A 24,737-nucleotide genomic window follows, 5' to 3' on the forward strand; every position below is an offset into this window, starting at 1 on the left:
GGAGGCTCATACAATAAAATAACATTTATTTGTACTGATAATTATATTTGTACTTTATGAACTGGAGATAAAAGTGTGACTTTCAAAATAAATCGCAGCAACTGGAATTATTTGAATAAAATTTTTGATCGTCTAAAAGACATTTGCACATTTTAAAGTACAATCCATTCCAAGTGCCATTAAAATCAAGTGGAAGTTTCGTAAATTGGCTGTTTTATAAATAACTTGTTTCTTAAAAAATGTTGTAATTTTTATGTTGTGGATCCTCCTGTTGATGCAGTTGACCCAGTTGTAGAACCAGCTGTTGATCCAGTAGTTGATCCAGAAGTCGATCCAGTAGTTGATCCAGAAGTCGATCCAGTAGTTGATCCAGAAGTCGATCCAGTAGTTGATGCAAAAGTTGATCCAGTAGTTGATCCAGAAGTCGATCCAGTAGTTGATCCAGAAGTCGATCCAGTAGTTGATCCAGAAGTCGATCCAGTAGTTGATCCAGAAGTCGATCCAGTAGTTGATCCAGAAGTCGATCCAACAGTTGATCCAGAAGTCGAGCCAGTAGTTGATCCATATGTCGAGCCAAGAGTTGAGCCAGAAGTCGAGCCAATTGTTGATCCTGCAGTCGAGTCAGTTGTTAAACATGCACTTGAACGTGTACTTCAACCCGCTCTTGTTCTTGAACTACTTATTGAAAATATTAAAACGTTTTCAAATGCACGGAAAAGGAAATTACTGAATATACATGATAATTAAAATTTATATTTAAGCTATGGATTTTTTTTAATAAAGGTAATGAGATTAAATTTTAATATCTGAAGCTGTTGTGAATATTTATCGTATAATTTGTTCGCAATGAAAAGGTGTGTTTTATAATATATATTATGAATAAGGTATAATTTTTCGTGAATATACTTTAAACCTTATTCTTATTTCAGTGGCGAATTTCCAACTAGACAAACTAGGCACCTGCCTAGAGCCGTCAGCTTGAGAAATGATCAAAAGTAGATTGATTAAAAAATTTTATTTTCTTAATTTCCAAATAAATAAATATATAAAAATTGCGAATTCTATGAATGATAAAATTTTAGAATAATAATAATAATATTTTATTAAGTATAATTAACCAGGTTCCTATTGTTCATTGGATTCATTTAGTTAAATTATTTATAAAATCGCACAATTTCTTCATGAATTTCCATATCACTGTGGATATCTGGAGTCATAATAAATAAAGAAAGAACAAACGCATATTTACAAAGTTAATAAAATATAAAATTATTCTAAAATTACTATTAATAATCATTAATATATTAAAAATGTGCTCAAATTTGAAGCTAAATCGACCATCTTATTAAAAATTGAAATTACTACATATATTATATAACCTAATATTTAATTATTAATAATTAGTATAATAAATATTAATCTACAAATGTGCATTGTCAATGGACGCAAAAACCTAAATTCGCCACTGTCTCATTTTAAACTTTTAATAATTAAGTAATTGGGTTAAATAATAATTAACTAATCAAAATACACCGTTTTGAGTGAGATAAGGAAATGAAGCATGTAAGTTTCTGCCTTATTGAAAAAATTGTCAACACTACATAAATTCATACAAAGACTGATAACTTGGTGGTAAGCTTATCCCCCTCCCCCCAGTGAATCTGGAAAAGGTTGAAGAATATTTCTCCAGTGGGTAAAATAGAGAAATAAAGCATTTGTTCGCTGTGTGTTTTAAATGAAAAGCGATTTATTCCAGTACGAAAAGCTTTGAAATTAGATGCATTAAGATGGTATTTTGCTATTGAATCGATATTAATTTCAATTACAGATTTATTAAATTTTCGAAAAAAAAAATCCGAAATTGAGCAGAAAGTAAACACTTAATTTCGAAAGGAAAGTTCTAGTCAATAACTCAAAAATGAATATCACTATAGTTAATCTTCCATTGTATTGTGTGGGAACTCTTGCTCTAAACTTAATAACAATTTCCCAACAAGACATTTAGTCGGCACGGGCCTCAATTCTAGTTATGAGAGTTAATATATTTATTTAAGTTGGAAAATATATCGAATGTTTTTAATTATTAAAAAGAGAATGAAATTCCTCTGAATCTGAAGTGAATGAAAATCAAACAATTGCCCAATGACTTTTATAGTATTTTAAAAATTAATTAATTCAATCAAAATTAAATTCACCTTTAAGAATGCTTCTGTAAATTTAAGTTTATGTCAGTTGTCGGGCAGACCATGACTTCCTATCTGAGAATTCAAAGCCACTCATGATTCTTAGCCAAATAGAATTAGAATTTAATCACAGTCTCTTATCATAAAGTTACTAATCATTAATCATTGGATTGAAGGCCAATAGATGGCGCAATTAAAGCACGTGAGTTCGTACATTTTTCACTTCTTTTAATGTATCTAATAGCATGCTTCCTTTCAGAGCAAGTAGTTAAATTCTGTATGACCTTGGCAATGATAATATGTGTGTTATCGGAGTTGAATGCTTATTCTATTCTGCATCATCTGCTCAAAAGGAATAAACTTTGTAACCTATTAGTCTTTTGGATATTCGCGCATGAATTCAATTCCGGCGGTGTCATTAATAAGTATCGAACATGGAAAGAGGTTAGTCGCACATTTTTTTGTTCACTGTACATTACATATAAAGAAATTTGGTTAATATAATTCGGATGAAGACTATTGCATACTCATATTTATTCAAATATAATTCCGAAATAATTTGTTCTTATACTAAATCTAAATTAACTATCAGTTGATAATATTTTGAACAAATTTGTTAGAAACGATGCGTTTAAAGATGCATTTTATATCATTCAGAAAAAAAGTCTTTCATTAACATATGAATTCCTATTTAAAATAATTAAAAAAATATTTGAGGAATTATTTAATATAAAAAGCATTTTACTTTCAAGTAGTGGTCTTCTTTATTTTCACTGTCCATATTGAAGCGACAATCAAAGAATTCGACTTTTTCAGATAATTTATAAAATGTTACGCATTTTTGGTTTGTTCTAGATTTATCTGCAAACATTTTTGTAACGTTATTTAAACTGATATTCAAAATCCATAATTAGAATAATTAAATCATCTCTGATTGAATAACTCTGCAAGAAAAATTACATATCTTATTAATTAAGTAGTTTTCATGTCAACTGCTAGTGTCAATTTAAACAACAGGCTTACCAATCGTCGAAATTCTACATAACTGTTTCTTTTATATGAGAGCATCGATTTTAATAATTATCTGCAGTTAAAAGATGGTTTATAATTAGATTCATTAGTTATTCAAATCGATCTACGTACTTAATTACTGTTAACATCATGTTGAATTAAAACGTCTATTAAATTAGCCTTCCAGTCAGAATTAAATTATAAGAATCTTAAAAATTTTAAGAGATTTAATAGAAAATGCATTAAGTTTATTTAACTTAAAAATAATTAGAAAATTATTTATAAACTGCAGAAATTCACAATTTCTAATTAAAATTTTAATTCCTATGATATAATAAACTCTGCAAAGTTTTGGAAATTTTCTGGATTTGTATATATTTTGAGAAATTCCATAGTTTTGAAAAATTATTTTAAAAATTAGACAGTTCTTCGAACTGGGTGAATTTAAAGTTTTAAAAAATTATCAAATTATTGAAAAAAAATGCAAAATAACATTCAGTAATGTAACATTGAACGCTTAAAGAATTTAAAATTGAAGCATTTCTATAATGCAGGGCATTTATAAATTGTATAATTCAATGATTCTGTATAACCTGGGGTAGACGCAGGTGTAGTAGAACCACCACTACTTGTTGATCCACCAGTAGTCGAGCCTGGTGTCGTTGATCCACCTGTAGTCGAGCCTGGTGGTGTTGATCCACCAGTAGTCGAGCCTGGTGTCGTTGATCCACCTGTAGTCGAGCCTGGTGGTGTTGATCCACCAGTAGTCGAGCCTGGTGGTGTTGATCCACCAGTAGTCGAGCCTGGTGTCGTTGAACCACCGGTAGTCGAGCCTGGTGTCGTTGAACCACCGGTAGTCGAGCCTGGTGTCGTTGAACCACCTGCTGTTGAGGCCGGAGTAGAGCCACCTGGAAGGATTTTTTGTTAGAAAACAAAATTATAACGAATCTTATTCCGGACAACCCCCTTTTGCTCTCTTAAAACTCATGTATTAGAATTTGATTCTGATTTAAGAATGTTTTTTTAATAAACTCGTAAAATGTGTAGGAATTCGAAAGGCTAAAACTATTCTTTTCATTCAGAGAAATGAGAAGTCATTAATTTAATTTTAAAATTTTAATATAATATTAAATTTTATCTCATAGGTTTTAATTTAGAAAATATATGTTCGCTTATATTTTTTTAAGCATCTTTTATATCTTTTTAATCTGATCAGAAGTATAAAAATGATGATATTTCTTCTGATTATGTATGTCTTTGAATATGTTTATCTTTAAAGAAATACATTTATCTTTGCTTTGTTGTCTTCAAACACAGTTAATTGCTAAGTCTGTTTCAGTCTATCGAAAAATTGTAAATGCTTTTTATAATATCTAGAAAATCAAATCTTTTAAGGGTTTTTCGATTACTTGTGCTCTGCTCCTGTTGGCTTCAATGGATTAATTTACCGTAATTGAATAAGCTTTTTCACTTATGCTTTTCATCGGTTCGAAGTAAAAAAAAAATCCATTGATTTTTATAAGATAATAAAAAGTCATTTTTCCTGACAAAAATTCCATCGCCAGTTAAAAATTTTCCAGTCTTTTTTCTTAATCGAAGAATGAATTATTATTGTGGAAAATATATGTGACTATATAATAAATTGAAATTATTTAAAATTCTTATTTAACCAATCAAATTTAGCCTTAAAGGAAACTTTTGATTAACGCTAATTTTTCCACACATCTCCGCTTTTAATAGCTGTAACTTTAACTGCGGAAGAAATTTTTTAAGATTTGGTTCCAATTTCCAGTCCGAATCGGGGATTTTTCCTTATTGAGTTGTCGAAATGTCGCCAACTTCCACTTTCCCTATCTTTTTACTTTAAAATTTTCACCGATGAAATTTTGTCGCATTTTTTTCCCGATGTTTATGGCTTGGAATCACTAAAATATCTATCTAAATAGTACATTTAATTTCAATTCTATTATCTTTTATTTTAAAATAGCTTTATTTTTAGTTTTTCGTCGCGATTATATTATATTCAAGATGATTCTACAGAACGGCTTTGTTTATATTTTACTATACAGAGTTAATATAAATCAATAACCGTACTTAAAAAAATATATTTTGGAAACTATTACACGTGTTATATAAATAGTGATGTATAAAAATAACGAAAGGCGATGTTCAAACTTTTGTTTTTAATATCGCTCAACAAGAGACAATGATATGGGCAAGTTTGGACGTTAAAAGCCTACCCAAATGAGAAGCTTCCACAACTCTGTATTGGAGATGGAGGTAACAGTAATATATCTTTCGTAATTGATCCTATCGGGAATACCTCAAGATATCGTCACTACCAGGGATCAGACCTAATTTCTTTTCATGGATTTACGCCAAAGACCTTGTTTATATATTTCCTTTGCCAAAAACAGTGGATGAACTAAAAAACGCATTAAGCCTTATTGGCATTGTGAAACTACAAAATGGGGATTATGTTCGCATCGTATTGGTCACAGTGACTGACAGTATGCTTTTATTTCGCATCTCGTCAGTCACCCATGACCCACTTAATATTTTTCACTCGGGACACATCATTCATGTTGATTGACAGCATATTTTTCGTTCAGGCTGCTTTAGTTATGGTTGACTGACGGTATACATTCAATAAATTATTTGATTTTAAGAAATGCTATTATAAGGATCACAACATACTGCACCTAATTGTATGCAGTCTTACAATAACTTTACGTAGATCTCTGGTTTTCATTATATCAGAAAAACTGTATATAATGAGCTAAATAGAAAAGACGCCAAAATAGTCTTAGTGCTTACTGTGTTAACCAATCCTCTTGCAATATTGGATTCTAATACCATTAATTATCAAAAAAGTGCCTTTCTGTTTGAATTAGGTACTCAAGCAATTATTTGAAAATTTTTATTTAAAAAAAAATGGCGATATTTCAACTCTAATCTGGCTGCTGTCAATCAATCCTCCTGCAACTGCTTTCTGAGAATATAATTTTTGTAAAATTAAAAGGCGAAATATTAAATAGCCCTTACACAACAATTAACACTATGCAAGACAATAAACATGGGAATTCTTTACAATGTGTATACTTTTTGTATACTACTTTGTGTGTGCTATAAAAAAATGAGCTTTTTTCAAATATAATTTCGTAAAAATACTGAAAGAATCCACCGACTAAAAAGCGGCCTGAATGAATCTTTCAGCAATATCTTTTGAAAAGCTGGCATATACTACTTCCAAACATTACAATTGCAGATTTATAAGAATATTTTCGATAGACAATATTGTTACATTTTCATTAATAAAATTGATTTTAGGTAGAAGAAATGGAATAAAATTTTCGAATATAATTTTAAAATACGGAGGTTGTGTTTAATCATTTTCCTTTAATGAAATTTAAAATTTGTTTTCTTTAAAATAATATAGCTTTCTTCTTATTTAACAAATATAGAGAGCGGTATTATAAATTTGATGCAATTATGAAATCGGAAACTGAACATTTTATAGTCTTCAGTTTATGAATTTTTTCGGGATTTTTTTTTCAGATTCTAAATTTAAATGCAGACTTATACATTTAAAAAAAATTTAGGTTTTCAATTTTAGAATAATTTTTTTAATAAGAAAAATTCTACCTCTTCAGAAAAAAAAACCCTCTTCAAGTTGAGTTCTCAGTTGTATATATGTGCTCTGTTTATAGATCTATAGGATTTCTATCTATTACTATTAACATATGTACTGGTAAAGAAGTAGTATTCTAAAGAAGTTGATTCCATTCTATAAAAATTTTTTAAACCATCAGATTAACATTTTTTTTTATCTCAGTAGCAATGCAAAGTAACCTATAATTCTTTTGATTTTGCAATTTAATTGGGTTTTTTTAGATCTGACTCGTTTATTTTTATGGTTAATTCAAAAGTTTTCATTAATTATTCAGTTAATAATTAATTTTCAGATTTCATTTTTTTTCAAATTGCCATCTCCAATTAATTTAAATTTATATACTTTAGAACACGAATGGACAGACTGAAGCCCATTTCAAGATTTTGTAAGACCACCGTAACTATTAAAATAATACTATGAAGTATAATAGTTAATACAAATACTTCATTGATAGCAAATTATATTTGTAGAAAAATATAACTTTTAGAAATGAGGTCACAGCCTCATTCACTGTATTTACATTAACGCTTTTATAAAATACTTTTTGAAATGTAAGTTTTGTAATGAATTTATATGGCTACCAAAATATTTTCTTTTTTTTCTGTAACTAACTTAACAAAAAGAATGGATTTTTTTTAAAGTCTTGAAATCTTCATGCTTGTATGCCGTAGATTAACCAAATCGTCCCTACTCAAACCATTTGGATGAAATTAAATCATTCGTAGGCGCTCCGATACAAAATTACACATGATCTACAAACACTTCAAGTGCTCTATGGATTCTTAATGGAATCAGTAGATCAGCAAGTAGATAGTAATATCAGATCTAATTAGATAATAAAAAATGCAAAATGATTACGAAATTAAATGGATTTTTCTTATAATATTCATCTAATATTTTAAGCCATGCAAAAATTGATGCATGAAATACCATACTCATTGTATCAGGTTATATAGTGCGATTAACAACTGCTATATTGAAATAGTATAACATATTGTCATATAATGAAGCATAAATTCACAACCTGTAGTAGATGCTGGCGAGGAACCACCTGTGGAACCTCCAGTACTAGAAGCAGGAGTAGACACACTAGAAGCTGGAGTACTTTCACCTGTATTTATTGAATAATTTTCGGTTACTACAGAAACTTCCAATGTAGGCATATTAGTATTATTAATACATTAATGTTAATGCATTAAGGAAAATAGAAGACATAGATACAGTCGCAAAAGGTAAAAATATCTAAGAAAATTCATTTCCAAATAGATCATGTGTAAGTAAATTAATATTTTATGGTATTATGAACAATTACAAATTGTAAAACATGCACCAAGATATTTGTACTAATCTATTTATCTGACCGTGGTAGAATCGGAGATTTGTGTTGGGTCAAATTCCTTTCTGTACAGAGTTACAAATGAGAAATATTCTAATGCATTTATAATACGAGTCATTCTTCTGCTTATTTCGGAGATCATCTTAACTAAACTAATTACAGAAAATCAGAAAATCTCAATCGCAGGTTTCTGATGATGTCTCAAATTTCAAGTCAATCGCTGGTTGGCCACTTCCAGAAATCCATCAATCTCTAAAAAGTCTGAATCTCTAAAAAATATGAGAAATATCTGAAGATAGTTTCTGATGCTAGCACATAAAGTACCAACAAAAAATATCTCACTAGAGATAGATACTTGATTTTACATTTATTATGTCATAAAATCCCAGATAATCAGAAAAATAGTTTTGAGTTTCTTTTCTAATAAATCAAGAAGTGGTAAAATGCTACCTGACATTTTTGCGTTGATTTTGGCGAAGGAAATCCATAAATTAGTTTTTTAAAAGTACCAACAATGGATAGAGAAATTGATAAAGATCTTATAACTTTCAATTTTCTATGAAGTAAAGTAATTTCTACAATTTTCTCAATCGCATGAATTGGTAGTAACCATAGTGACCATAGTATCTGTAAACTAGAATTATTTTAAACCATTAGGTCACGCTATAACAAATTCATTGATGTTTAAAAAGTATTGGAATTATTTTTACCATGACTACTTTTTGTAGGAATAATCTATTAACACTCCTACAAAAAGGACTCCAACATTTTTCTAGTACTTTATACCAATGGAAACTTCTAAATAAACAAAACTAAATGAAATTATTTAGAAAAAAATCTTACTTACTTGATGGGCGAAATAGTTGCGCACGACCGACAGGAGCAGCAGCAGGATAATATTGATAATAAGATTGTGGATAATAGGATTGTTGGTAATAAGATTGTGGGTAGTAAGATTGTGGGTAGTAAGATTGTGGGTAGTAAGATTGTGGGTAGTAAGATTGTTGGTAGTACGATTGTGGATAGCGAGATTGTTGATAAGATTGTGGATAGTAAGATTGTTGATATGATTGTTGGTTGTAAGATTGTGGATAGTAAGATTGTTGATTTGATTTTTGGTTGTAAGATTGTGGATTGTAAGATTGTTGATAAGAATATTGTTGATTGTTAGGTTCTTCTCCATAAGATACCCGTTCTGTGGATAAATAAGCAAATATAAGTTTAAAGAAAAATAATCTTTTACAAAATAGTAATGCGCATAAAACATAAAAATGAATTTCAAGAGAATAATTGAAAAATAATTTATTATTCATTATTCAGTTTTGGTATTCCTTCGTTGTAATATAAATTATTTCCAACCAAAGATATTATAACGTTAATGTAATGAATTTATAAATTTTATTTAAATTGTATTTAATCATAAGAAATAATAAAATATTATTTTGAAAATAAATTTTTTCATTGAACATTGTTCATTGTTTCATTGAACAGAAAGTGTTCATTTGAACATTTATACTTTACGCAAGATTATACTCAAAAGTTAATGATTTTTTTTCTTTTTAATGCACAATTTTAACTCTATTTAATTTTTGAAGTCATTAATTATTGACATTTAAAGAAAAGTTCTACGTTTCATTCCAAAAGAAAATATCTTGGTCTTCGAAAAGTTGTGGTTTTTAAAATTTAATTTCCAGTTTTATTTTTTTTAACCATGTTATCTAAGATCATTTTTATATCGTATTATAACATAGTAGAATTTTGGTCATTTACAACTGTTCCATTTTTTTTCCACTGAAAAGAATATGGAATATAGAATCAATCCCTATGACTTGAAAATCTCTATACTATATCGAATTCTTTCAACTATTTTCGATTTTCACTCAGAAAACAGTTACTGGTATATCAAGCATAATTTCTATATATCGAGCAGAACTTTTTGCATACAAAAAGTCTGAATAAATATTAGAATTGAAATATGCACATTGATTTGATAAAAATAAATAATATAAATTAAGAGTAAAAGATTGTTTCATTAATTATTATGGCAATAGAAATTCACGAAGAACAGGAAATCATAAACAGAAAAAGGATTAAAATTTATTATTTATATTACTGTTACATTATCGAGAGTTGTATACTATTTATTGTCTATTTTAAGAATCCCTTTTCTAATTCGAAGCATGATTTCAGCTTTAAATTTTCTTTAGCAATAGATTTCTAATAAAAAATTTGACCCCTTAATAAACCACGAAAGAAAAATTCAGTTAAATAAATAAAATTACAATAAACGTATTTGGGTTTCGACAGATGTGATTTCAACGAAGTATTTTTACGAGAAATAGAAATGTAATTATTAAAGATTCTGTGATTTTTTTCAGAAAATTAGAAACGATTTAAATCCATAAATTGTAACAAGATTGACAGAGCAGCATTGAAACTTATACATCATAGGCAAAACTAGAACTTGTTTGTCATGGTAGATTATTAACTATAAAGCGATTGAAAATGCGGAAAATTTGAATTTTAAGTGAATCAGCCATTTCAAAATGATGCGATAAATTTCAAGAATCAACATGGTAATCAAGAAAATGTAATACAAGGAGAAATGATTGGAAAAGTTATGATTTCTTTCCTATTTTCAAAATTTTCATGTGTAAAAATTTCTCTGTAATATATATTTTGCAGCAATCTCTAAATGATTTATATGGATATTAGATTGTCGTTTATTTAAATATTTTGCTTTTATTTTTTCCATGGTATGCCATAAAATACCACATATGTCTAATTTAATATCCGATTTTGAAAATATTGATGAAATATTTTAAGACAACTTCCCGAATCTGAAATGCAATTCGCTGGAATTCATTGCACATCTTTCATAGGAAAAATTTAAAAATATATCAGGACATAATGTAAGACAACGTGTAGTTAATAATTTACCCTCCAATGCATCTGTATCCATTTGAATTGACTTAATTTCCATTTATAAACTTCACATGAGTATTCCAAAAGGTAACAATGAGTGTTTAGAAAACCCTTTTTAAATGCGATTTGATAAGCATTTGTAGGAAAGACCAGTATATGGCAATAGAGTTACTAAAATTCGAGTTACTAAAATTCGAGTTACTAAAATTCGAGTTACTAAAATTCGAGTTACTAAAATTAGAGTTACTAAAATTACGGGAAACATAGAAAAATACCAAGATAGTTGTTGTATGAATAATTCTATAATTGAAATTTTTTTTTATCAAAATAGTTTTTAACATTGTGAAAAATATTGGTTAAAAGGGATATTTATATTTTTATTTCCGAATTGTCATAATGATTTATTTCACTGGAGTATTGTTTGATTTTTAATTTTTGTTCACGCTTTGATTTTTAATTTCACGAAATATTTTTAAAATAATTTCCCTAAATTGTATGCAGTTATTCAAAACAAATATATATTTTTTGTAAAAAAATAATTTAAATTCATGCATTTTAGGATTTAATGTTATATGTAGAGACATTTGTCTCTGCTTCACTTGGCACCTTTAAACTGATTATCAAAAATAAAATTATTGATAATAATACTCAATATTAGAGATATATAAAAATATTTACAAATGATAAACTTATTTTATAACATATGTCATAAATAATACAAAATATTTACCATTGGTTTGCACGTTGGATTCTGGGAACGACTGACTCAGGTGAAATTCAGCTGTAATGTATAGAAACAAGTATAAGAAAAATCAAAATACTATCAAGACAAAACTAATCACAAGCAACTTTCTTACATAAATTAATGCATTTACCTTAACTTGTGTATCACAGAGTAAAATAAATCTAGTAGGAAGAATAATTGGAGAAACACTTCACAGTTAAAAAAAAATACGATAAGATAATTTTGCCTCTTAAAACAGTAGCTATTGTTTATTACTTTCCTTTAATCATTGTCTAAAAAATATTAAATTTAACCTGTTCACGCCATTCAATTCGTAGAATTGTATAATTCTAATTCATTTCTCTGAGCGACTCAGATTTTTTATGCAGGGACTTAATAAATAAGCTGTATAGCAATTTGTCGAAAACAATTATCAAATGTTTAACTCTCAGCGTGCATAAATGTTGTAAGTATAACAATTTTGATCAAAAAAGACCTAGATCGTGAATTCGATACCTAAGAAAAAGTTAGGGACTTTTGATTCTTCACTAGTTTTGCGTTATGGCAAGTAATGCATCACCATCTGATATGAATGTTTCCGATAAGCGTTTCTTTAATGCCGGGAAAAGGAAATAGTCAATGAGAGCGAAATCGGGGCTGTATGGGGGAAGGGGGTGGCTCCAGACCTCCGACCTATACGTTTCCAGCAACGTTTCTGCTCGCTTTAAAAGAAAGACACCATTTCGCCACCTGTAGTCTACTCTTCGCCCCCGTACACTTCAACGATTTGTCTGTGAATGTCCGATGGGAACACATTCTTGGCACTTAGAAGTCGTATCATGGCTCCCACCTCTGTACGAAGCCACTTTTGGTGAATTGCATATAAGCCAGTAACAGCGCTTCTACCCGGGCAGCTGTTTTGGTATAATCGGTTAGTTACTGGACTGCTAACCAAAAGGTCCCATGTTCTATCCTCTCGCGTCTCATACCTCTAAACACTTTTCTAGTCGTCTTGCTATTACTATCGCAGTTTCATGTCTCAGTACAGACACTATCTGCTCGAACGACCGGTATAAGACAGCTAGCGCCATCTGTCTCCACTCTGGGTAACAATATTCCCATCCACAATTTCCAAATACTGCTGCTTGTAATTTTTTTTTTTAATCACCCCTCGTAAATGTCATTTAATAAGGAAGAACTTTCTTTATCAGGAGCTTGAAATGTTTTGATAAGTTCTTAAGTTTAAAAGAATGCTAAGAATAAAGAATTTTATCCTTACTTGGACCAGAACCGCCAGATCCGCCTCCTAATAAAAATAATAAAAATAGTAAAATGCATAAAAATGTAAAAAAAGTAGTTAAAATTATCTTTTATATGAAATATTACCATTTTAAACTTTATATAATAAAACACATTGATCTTAAAAACTTAATAATAATATTGGGTATTATGAAATATAATATCATTGCCAAAAATTGCTTCTCTTTTTAATCCTTTTAAATCCTTGCAAACTTTTTGAAGCAGCTAAAAATAATCGGATTCATTTATTTTATTCTAAAACACAAAACAATTCATTAATATTAATACGACGAATCGAGCCAAATTTTTAAAAGCTTTATTTTGTTAGAAATTTACTTTTTTTGTGGAAATATAGCATTTCTAATAGCTGTAAAAATTTTATGCTGTTACTTAAAAAAAAATGGAGGGTTGGATTGAATCTGTAATGACCACATTTTACGGTCATAGCTACCGTTAGTTTCACTACCATCACTACTTTGATTTTATAGATATTTTTTTTTCTTTTTGTTTCTTAATATGGATTCTATAAATGTGTATACTTTGTATTCCTTTATATGGATTTTCTTGTTACATATAAATGATATACAAAATTGCAAATGTATTAAACTGCGCATCGTATTGATATTTTTTATAAAATTAATTTAAATCAAGTTTTGTAAAAAAAGTGCAGATTTTCAATTTTTATTTTATAAAAAAATCGCTCATATTATTTCTAATAATTTGGTGTTTATGAATTAAAAGTTTTAAGAACTCCAGTTGGGTCTGAAAGACACTTATTTTCTTTCAGATAATTTTATATTTATGTAAATAACAAAGGACTTTACAATTTATAAAATTTGAAATTTTATATCGCAGAAAACTTTATAATCTGTAATAGAATCATAAAGTGTGTATGTGTGAAAAAATAATTATAATCGATTTTAAAGACACATTGGTATAATTTATAAATACCCTATGTATAACAGAAATAACGGAATGAAATACCACGATGTTCAACTCATTCAAAAATTAATTTTCTGCGAAAAATAAAATAATAATAATAATAAAATTGCGCGACTTTAATTCACAATATATACAGCGTTATACAGTTAGCATTCTTGAAATTTTATCATTACAGCACTTTTAACAATAAAAAATATCTACCCAATTTTGAGTCATCAGCATTTCATTTTCATTTCAAAATTATATTTAATTGCAAATTAAGGCAGGACAGGGGACAAAATGCGCACGGAAGGTGCCAAGTAGATCTATTTGCGTGATTAAAGTACAATTTTTTGCCGATTTAAGAAATAGAGTTGCTTCTATTTGCACCCCTATGTACTTTCAGACACACTAATAGAAAAGGAATTTTTCCCACATATTAATAATTGGCCGTTTAACAAAAAAGTTTCCAAAGTACAAATTATTTCAAATTACGTTCAGATTACTTGAGAAATAAGAGAAAGAATAATACCGCTTCCATAGCCAGGATTGCTGTAGTGATACTCGTTGGGGCCAACTTTTTCTTCCACTTCGTATTTTCCTAAAACACATAAACGATTTATACAAGTTAAACGCATACAAAGAAAATATAGTGTAATATGTATAGGCAAAAAGAAAATATAGAAAAAGTAGTTTAATATCGCCAATATTCAAAAAAAAAAAAAAAAGGAGCAGATTCAAAGTGTTTATTTTTAGTGAACTACAATATGGACATGAATGGATGCAGGAAAGCTCAAAGTTCTAATTTATTTATTTATTTTGAGTTCGAAAATCATTAAAAGTGTGGCTAACTATAAGAAAAATGTGATCCCACAGGAAAAATAATTTTGTAAACTGCAGTGTCCGAACTACAATACTGCTGAAGGCATTTTGTTGTAAAGTCTATAAACAGGCGCTTCATCTTAAGTAAAATTACATTTGGTAAAATAATTTCGCAGAATATGGCTACATATACAAAATGAAAAGCACTGGCCGTCCTCGCAAGTCAGATGAAAACTTTGTGTATATCCGAATTGTTATCAAATGTAGTCAAAGGAAACCCACATGCAGAAAAGGGAAACCCTACCGCTCACATCAATTGGAATAACTGCAGTAGAACAGTTCATGGGTGGAATTCGTAGAATTTTCTCATTAATAAATATGGAATCAAAATAGTCATAAATCATCAAGTTATGAAAGTAAAAGTAGTAGTAATCCTCAAACCAACCTTGGACAAAGAAGTAGGGACTCAGTTATTTATATTCAAAAGTTTATCTCTTTTTAATTCTGAAACTTGAGTTTTCAATTAAATTAAGCCAATACTCCCCAATATCTCTGATTTTAAATATTAGATCTTCCTCTGTAAATTCACCAGAACTCATCTCAACTTTCTGTGAAAATTGTCGGCACATTTTAAATATTAAACGTTTTACCCTCATTAAAAATTAATAGTGACGATGACGTAGAATCTGCAGTTGAATCCTTATACAAAATTTTCTTAAGATTCTCGATTTAAATTCAAAGCAAAATGAAAGTAGGAAATTTCTCTTGCAAAATGTGGCAGCTCATATTCCAAAATTAAAATTGAGGTAAAAAAAATGCATGATCAATAAGATTTGAAATGTTTTTAAGATTTAATTAGTCATATCGCTAAAAGAGCTCACATTTAAGTGTAGCACACCCTTCCATCGTTAAGCCCTTCACCTATCTTACAAAGAGCTTGCATCAGGGTTATAATAAGACCAATAGAAAAGGCGGATGTAATTGGAGAGATATTTCAAAGAAACTTGAAATGAAATCAAAATATTGAGATTAGAATTGGATCACCCAACGGATAGAGAATTTTTGATTGGAATTATATTTCATATTAAAGGAAAATGTGACTTCAATTAGGAAAACAATGTCGAATAATTCTACTGACCTACATCAAATATCAGATCATATGCTTAAAAACATTCATATTAAATTTATTTTATATATTGCCACGTAGGTTCTTTAGTGTGGAATTCAATTGTGGAACTCAATGACACACACAAGAAGTAGAGCTAAACCAATTTATTAACTCAACTCTGAACTCAGAACACCGTGACTGACAGATCTTCTGCTTTTATACTAGCAGGGAAAGTTCCAGAATACTTGTCTGGTAAACTAAAGAAATGTTCAGAATCTTCTGGAACATAAAATAAAGGAATTAAATATTTACACAGACTGTGAATCGCATTGTCTCTAACGGGATTCGAACTTACGATCTCTTGATTAAGAGACCAGTGCTATGACCATTCGGCCATGGTGAGTCGACTGCCTCATTTCAATGCGGCAGTATTACTGTTATTCTAAATATAAAGCTATATTAATTATAGTTTCCTAAATGCACAGACAACAAATGTGATTGTTCCAGTTTCAAAACTATTCCAAGATGTGCATTTACTTGAAATTTACTATCCCAATTTACCACTTCTAAAACTGTATTTCTCAGAAACCTGGATCAGTTTCGTGATACCAATTGTATAATCATCACTGAAATTTCAGTTTCATGAAAACTTTTCCACCAATGACTCATTGCTATATATAATTGAGCTGATTAATTACGGCTTGGCGACTTCTAAAACTACAGGTACACTTTTTCTGTATGTACACAAAGTTGCTGATAAAATTTAACACAATGGCGTTTTATCAAATTTCATACGAATTAGATATTTGAACCAATTAATCAAAATTATCCATTCGTTCCTCACTTTTCGTAATTTCCAACAAATGGGTATTTTTCAAACCTATTTTCAGCAAATATTGCTCAGGAACTTGGTTCCTATAAACTTAAATTAAGATTCAATGTTGTCATTTAGTAACTGTTGCCAACGATGCCACAATACATTAAAAATATAAGTACCTACGGAATGAAATGCTTCAAAAATGTATGTCTTTTTTATAGTTCTGGCTCATCAATTGGGAAATTAATCTATTAAATTTGTATGTCTGCTGTTCATCAGGAGGTGTAAAATGCCTCTTGTAATTCCATTCAGAAATTTGGGCTAATTAATCCCTTATGTCTCTGAATAGAAATACTGAGGACTAATTCTTGACATAAAATTATCCTTAGATAATCATATCAAAGACGTTCTTAATATATAAAGTCTTTATAATCGTACCAAGACTTTGTTTTCTGAACAAAACTCAGAAAACAAAGATTAAACTCTGTATATTAGTTTCTCATAATAATAAGCCAGAGATTGAAAAAAAAATACTTCCTCTCTACAAATCAACTTTTAGACACATTAAGTTATGTGGGAACCTCAAATAATCTCAGGAAATTGCAAGTCTTCCAAAATAGAGGGTTGCATTAAAGAGAAAGTGCTACTTGGTATATATGTTGGTAATCATACGTAATAACCTAAAAATGTAACTATTTTGGACCATATATAAAAACTGTCTAAAACCTTTTTGAAAAATTACTTCAGATTTGTAACTGTTTGCTGCAGTTACCAGCTTATGATCCATCTAGCCCAAGTTTTTGCGAGAAACGGAAAACAATACTTTACCAAGCTTTCGAAAACTTTTCAAGTGTCAGAAAGCAGTGACATGAGTCTGAACCGTGCGAATCTGGACTCTTTTTAAACTCATAATTGCATCCTTTTAGATAGCTTGTACATCGCTTCATTGAGCAAACCATTTCACTCCAATCCATTTGCTTACTTTATTTCGACGGTACATATGATACAAAATCTCCCAAATTCTTAAATTTCATACCACACTAAAAAAATTCTTCGAGTTCTGTTAGAGCAATCAAAATTTTCCCTGATACTTTTATTTTACTGAGAAAAAATCACCCACTTTATAAATTTTCTTGAATTAACAGCTATTATTTTAATAATAAGGACAATTCAAAATTAGATGTGGGGTGCATTTTGGTCCTTTGTCACTTGCGGAACTCCGATAAGAACACTCTGTTTATCCGGAATATCGTAGTTAACGGTATGTTAATATGCTTATAACATACACTTGCTGTTCTTCAAAACCTGAAAATCGAATTGTTACAGCAGAAAGAGCAAGAAGCAGTCGCCAATTTCTGTACATGAAGCGTGAAATGGTCTTATAATTCGACATTCATCTTATGACAAATGACACGCATGATGAATATACAAGATAAAACTTTGTGCGCTTCTTTATCCAGCGATGCATCGAATGAGTCTCCATTAATCCTTTATAAAAAATAAATACTTAAAATCTACTCCTTCTTTGGAATAACTTTCAAAAAAAGACTTACCGCCTGGATAAAATGACCCTTGGAGACTTTCATGGAATGCGTAACCTAAAAGGAAGAAATAACAAGAACATGTTACATTTTTTTTAAAAAAAATGTAAAGATAACGCAAATGTATGAAAATACTCTTAATGAAATTCCATAATTTCTGTAAAATGATATGTTCCAATTGTAACCCATAATTGATATCTAATCTAAGAGATTGACATTTATTCCATATGCTTCCAGTTGGAAAAAAGTCTCTAAATAGCATAGAATATTAGATTTAATGTTGTTTGAATCAACAAATATAATCGTAAAAAATTGTTTGGTCTAGATTAAAATCAATTTCCTGTCCGATTTGTCAAGTTTATTGAAAATATTTTTGACAAATTAAAATTGTAAAAGGAAAAAAGTTTCCGATCAAAATTGACCGACTTATGAAGCTTTGTATTTTAGTAATTTAGATGTGGTAATTTAAATGATCTAAAATCATCTAAAATTGTGAAAAAACATATTAAGAACTTTTTTATTTAAAATGTTTGAATGCTAAAATTTTTCCCTAAATATCAATAATAGAATCAGGTGATTGTACAACAACTTAAATTTGATAATTTTCTCTGATGTACATTTATTCAATGTTACAACAATAAAAAAGGTTCTGTCAAACATGTTTTTCTTTGTCAGAATATTTTTACATTTTTAATGGGTCAGAAATGAGCTGGTGAGCCACAATAAGATTTGTTTTTCATAAGGCTGCGTTATAAAGAATTTAATTTTTCAAGATCTTTTCGTTGCTTTTTTCTGTTTTGAATTTATTTTCTACTTGTCTTAGCGACCTACTCGTGCAAAAATATTTATAGTTACTTAAATTTTCAATAGTTTTTGTAGCTTCTTCTTGATGTTGTTTACTGTGAAGTATTCATAAACTTCAAATTTGATTAATGTGCAACATCTATTATTTTAAAATTTCTTATATGGATCCATGCAGTCAGCAAAATAGCTTCCTAACTTTCGTTCGTGTCACCTAAAATTTATACTTTAATTTGCAAAAGGAAGTGTTTAAATACCTTTTACTGCAAAAACGTTTTTGATGAAATCATAATTTTTATTCCAAATATAAGAAGTGAAATTGGAATCGTTCATCATTGATTTATTATATGTATTATGAAATATTTTTCATGGTCTATGTTATAACTCAGAGGATTATTCAGTAAAAACTTTTCTTATTCATCAAAAAATATATTGCAATAGAGTAAGAAAGCAATTTTGAAGAGAGAGGTTTATAAATTTTTATTGATCTTATTATATTGAAGAACAACATGATTCAAAAATGGGCGTACTTTAAAAACATATTTGCTTATTTCTGAAGTAAAATCATAAATGCGGCAAGTTTAAAAAAGTATATAAAAAATATTCTTTACATAAAAGCCTAATCATTTTGGAAAAATTAGCCGTATTTTCCTACTTTCATCTTCAATAACGGTAAAAGAGGAAAGAAGAAATATTAGTAGCAGTAATGAAAATAATTTTAATTTCATTTCAACAATGAAATATACGCAATCGTTCGTTCATGCAATGATTCAAAGACAACAGCCAGTGTTTAAGTTAAAATAAATCATTTTTTTATTGTAATAATTAGAATTTTTGCAGTATTTTTATTTTATCTTCCTGGGATATCTGAATCAGTTTTTGGAAGTTTTGATTACTATCTAGTGAAATTTCTTCTTGCAGTTGGGATTAATTTGATGTTCAAGATATGAAAGGTATTTTTAAAATTGACTCTTCTAATCAAATAAAAAAAAGAACGATTGAAAAAACTCTTCCCTTCATTCATGGCGTGCTTGTACTATGTGACGAGCTTTTTTTATTTAGTTTCATCATAAAACCGAGGTGCATTTTAGAGCTTTTTTATTACGCTGATTAGGACTGAAATATTAAGGCTCTAAAACTGATGAATAAAAATGAAAAATACAGCAACTGCTAAATTATAAATGTTATGGGAGAGCAAAAATTAGTTCTTCGTCAGATTTGACAGTTAACCTGGCCAGGTTTGGCCTGTATTATAGGTAAATTTATTTAGATCTTTAGTGCGTAATAGCATTTACAATATTCTCAAGTATGGCATTATGTTACTGCATTTGCATCATTGGCGACAAAGGTCGTATAGTTTTCGAACTACTACAGTGTGTTGAAACCTCCCTCGATTTTTGAGTACAAAACCTAAGTATTTAGTAATATTTAACTTACAGAATTTTTTAATTTTTATTTTGGCTTTGTATTTTTTATTTCCGATATCCAATTTATGTATTATTATCGTATGTATTATATCAACTTATGTATTATCGTATGTATTATATCAATTTATGTATTATCGTATGTATTATATCAATTTATGTATTATCGTATGTATTATATCAATTTATGTATTATCGTATGTATTATATCAATTTATGTATTATCGTATGTATTATATCAATTTATGTATTATCGTATATATTATATCAATTTATGTATTATCGTATGTATTATATCAACTCATGTATTATTATAGTGTGTATTATATCAATTTATGTAATATTTTCGTATTCATATATACAGTAGAATATATAGAAAATATCATTTTTTGGTAGGAAGGGTTTGTATAGATCGGATTCTAATAGAGCGAAAATGTTGATTCTTCACCTGTTAATTAGCGAAACAATATTTTAAAAAATATTTTGAGAATATAGATCGAAGAAAGGATCTAAAGTTCGGAAAAAATGTTGAAAGAGTCTAAAATTTACTTTTATCAACTTTTTAAACAAGACAACGTTTTTGGTTTCTAATAGCAACTAAGCAAGTAATTTTATTTATTTGGCGATAGCATAATTATATTTAAAATTAATTAAATTAAAAAATAATATGCTAAAAAGGGCTAAATATATTTTAATAATATTTTGAAAAGGGCTAAAATATATAAAATAATTTCTCTAATCCCGTACAAATTTATAAAAACTAATGGCAATCTGTATGATGTTAAGAATCTATGAGAATTTGTGATAGCGAATTGTTTAAATTAAAGAGTGGTATATTATTTTTTTTATTTAAAATCGTGTTCTGCTTTTTAATTTTACGTGTGCGAAATTCTGTTGTTGGTTTTAAATTAACTATACGATGAGTTATTATTTTTCCTGACGCAGTCTGTCAATAATGAAAATATTTTATCGATTGTAAAATTTACAACAAGCAGACAAACAGACAACGAGTTAATAAGAAATTTATAAAAATGCTATCAACACTTTTATTTCTCACAAAAAATCTAATTTTTTAAACTGCGATGAAAAATAGTGTTTTTTCAGCTCTGCAAATAGGCGCATCTCCCCTTTTAAGTTATTTCTTCTTTTTTTTCGTTGCATTCTTTTTTTCTGAGTATATTATTTTTTTGCTCTTTCTCGGTTTTGCCCTCTTTTTATGAAATGGATCGGAATTCGCCAATAGTGTGTGATTACAGTTAGAGTTAAATTTGCATTCTGTCTAATCACAAACAAATTATGCTGATTTAGTAAAGGGTATTTTCTTAAATGATATCTATTTTTTTATCATACATCAGCAGTTTGGATCTAGAGAAAAATATTAGTCTAATTTAACCATAGTTATTAGCAGGCTTTTTCTGCGAACTCTGAGACTAGTTTGATGCATCTTCAACTACTCGGGTATGGCAAGGTAAATTTAAGAAATAAAATTTGAGATAACTTTTTCTTACCGAACTAAACGAAGCAATTTCTTCTTGTCGAAGTTTACTCATTGGGAAGATCGGCAGTTTATATTCTATCAACTAAATATAAGCGAGGTATATAATCTATTAACTCAATTTACACAATTTTTAATGCAGTCTTTCAATTCTTTTATTCCTGAGATGTAGTTCAGATACATCAAAATACTAAAATATCCGAGTTTATCTTCCAAATATAAGAAAGTTTCTACTCCTTCCTTGAAATTTGCAATGACAAGCTCTATTCTGAAGGGATTAATATACAAAAGAGAATCCTGCTTCCATCACGTCTATTAAGCAAATGTTTGCTCGGGCATCTTTTGAGAATTCTCAAAATACACCCCTGTTCTCAAACCCCATCTAGGCGAGTGTCACTAATGGAAAAATCACGCTCCACGAGTATTCAATAAATCCGCTTAAAATGAGAGAGAAGAATTTCGCAATGATATTCGTGAGTTTCGACAGCTGCCATAGCTTCATTAAACTGACTTTTGGAAACTTTCAGTATTGACAGAGTTGAAAGTTCTTACTGATTTCAGATTTCATGTTTCCGCCTTCAGCATCTTCTTGCATCCCGTTTCTGTCTGTTATTCATTATCTTAATTAACAACGTGTTCTCTAGATTTAAGATGTGCACATTTCACTTAATATTAAAATAGACCATTCTGTTAATGTTCCATAGCTAACCTATTGTTGATTGAACAACCTCCGAAACCTTATTTCCTCACACTGATATTTTTTTTAATTTTGAACCTGGCAAGATATATATAATCACAATGTAGTTTAAATGCATTTTGAGTTGCAAGGCGTTTTCAGATATGAACAACTGCAAATATCAGTTATCGAGAGTGACGGATAGATTCAAGATTTCTCTCAATCGGATCTGAGGTACATCGCCCTGTATGGCTTTCTCTGACAGTAGCTTGAAAGTGCTGTTACTCTTCATTATATTCACTTTTATTTACTCAGTTCAACTTCATACAACTTTATTGATATGGAATTTTAAACGATACTTTCTCATAATCAAGTAACACTGTTTGCAAGATTTAACAAAGAATGAGGGAGGTCCCGCCATTTAAGTAATAGGCATTTACTTCATTAATCATTTAAGTATTCACACATGTTACTTAGTGGTTTATTTGATACACGCAAATAAACCACTGCAATGATTATCAAATGTTAACTATTATATTGTTGATAACCCTAATTTTACACTCTAAATTGGTTACTTTGCCACCAAAACCACTCATTTCAGGCTCATTAATATCATTATGTCTGTCATTATCTTCCAACTAATTAATTTATATTTAGCTACTTCACTATAGGTTCCCATCGCTTGTGTTACATGGTCAGTACAACAGGATTCTCTTATCTGACTCTTCGGCATATTATACTTTCTATTTTTCTTGAAAAATAGTATAATATTTTTCGACATCAGATTTTCTCTTCGTTACTGTGTGTCAATTTGTATATTTTCTCACATCCTGGCATTTAATAAAATTCGTATACTTAGGTAACTTATGATTTTTTTTAGAAATCTTGTGTCATTAGGTCATGTTTATGTCATTAAGCAAAGGAAATAAAGCTTTAAAACGCAGTTAGAAACCAAAAACCGTGCAATGTATAATTTTAGCAGAACAATAAATTTTGGTGTTTTTTTGCCATTCTTTCCCCTTATTTTTTTCTTTGTGCAAAATGAATATTCAATTATATATTTTTCAATATTTGTTTCGTTACTTAGCATGTAAAAGCGTTTTTTTTTTTTAAATCTATATTGGAATTTATTATTTTAAAAATGATTTTTCACTCAACTTTATTTTATGTTTTATCAATTTATGAACGAATTTTATTCAATAATTGATTCAATTCTATAATTTTTTTCTTTAAATCACGTTTTAAATTTCATCATATGAATTCGCCGGGATGGATTCTAAATTATTGTGTTATTTTCATACGGATGCACAAGCAGGCAAGGTGTCTTTTAAAGGGATTTTTTTTTTGAATCATTTGATCGATAAAGATGAAATAGAACAATTGCTGGAAATTGGGGCCATTTTAAGTCATAAATGATAAACTAGAACAAAGTTTCTTTTTAAGAATGGTCTCAAATTAAGGGATGTTCGATGTATTTCAAATACAATGGAATAAATCTTTAAAAATTAATTAATTTCTTTTGTACATGTAACTGCATCTTAGTGTGTATTCAATTTTAAAAAAATTCTGTTTTGCAAGTGACTGCTCTCCAATTAAATAAATAAAAAGATTTTAAGTCATTCTTTGGTTCATTTGCTAAGAAAACAATAAAAAAATTAAACTCAAAAATTCAAATAAAAATTCCAATTAAAAACTGAAGCATTCAAATGGCTAAATAATCATAGAATTTCGAAAAAGTTTAAAATTAAATGATTTTTACATCATATAAAATGGGAATCATGATTTGTTTAAAATGCCTATCTTCAAAGACAATAAAAATAAGTTGACTTTTACATAAGCACTTAAATCAAATGTAAAATATCAAAACATTTAAATATAAAACTGAATCAAAAGATTTTATGGGTATTCACCTGATGCTTTAGTAAAGAGAATCCCCAGCAGTACGGTAATAGTAAACATCTTTCTTTTTTGTTTTGAAAGT

The 24,737-nt window shown here is 28.9% G+C and overlaps 1 protein-coding gene across 1 annotated transcript; it reads right to left on the minus strand.

The window, feature by feature from the left end:
- Nucleotides 1-40: 40 nt before the first annotated feature.
- LOC129971333 (uncharacterized transmembrane protein DDB_G0289901-like) lies at nucleotides 41-24,737 on the minus strand. Its single transcript, XM_056084993.1, has 9 exons — nucleotides 24,667-24,737; nucleotides 18,373-18,417; nucleotides 14,605-14,673; nucleotides 13,132-13,158; nucleotides 11,859-11,909; nucleotides 9,051-9,398; nucleotides 7,892-7,978; nucleotides 3,788-4,102; nucleotides 41-610 (listed from the first exon to the last, which is right to left on the minus strand). Exons 1-9 carry the CDS (start codon nucleotides 24,713-24,715, stop codon nucleotides 252-254), a joined length of 1,350 nt encoding a protein of 449 aa, XP_055940968.1. The 5' UTR covers nucleotides 24,716-24,737; the 3' UTR covers nucleotides 41-251.

Source organism: Argiope bruennichi, chromosome 6 (genome assembly GCF_947563725.1).
Source record: "Argiope bruennichi chromosome 6, qqArgBrue1.1, whole genome shotgun sequence".
In the NCBI taxonomy this organism is placed as follows: domain Eukaryota; kingdom Metazoa; phylum Arthropoda; class Arachnida; order Araneae; family Araneidae; genus Argiope; species Argiope bruennichi.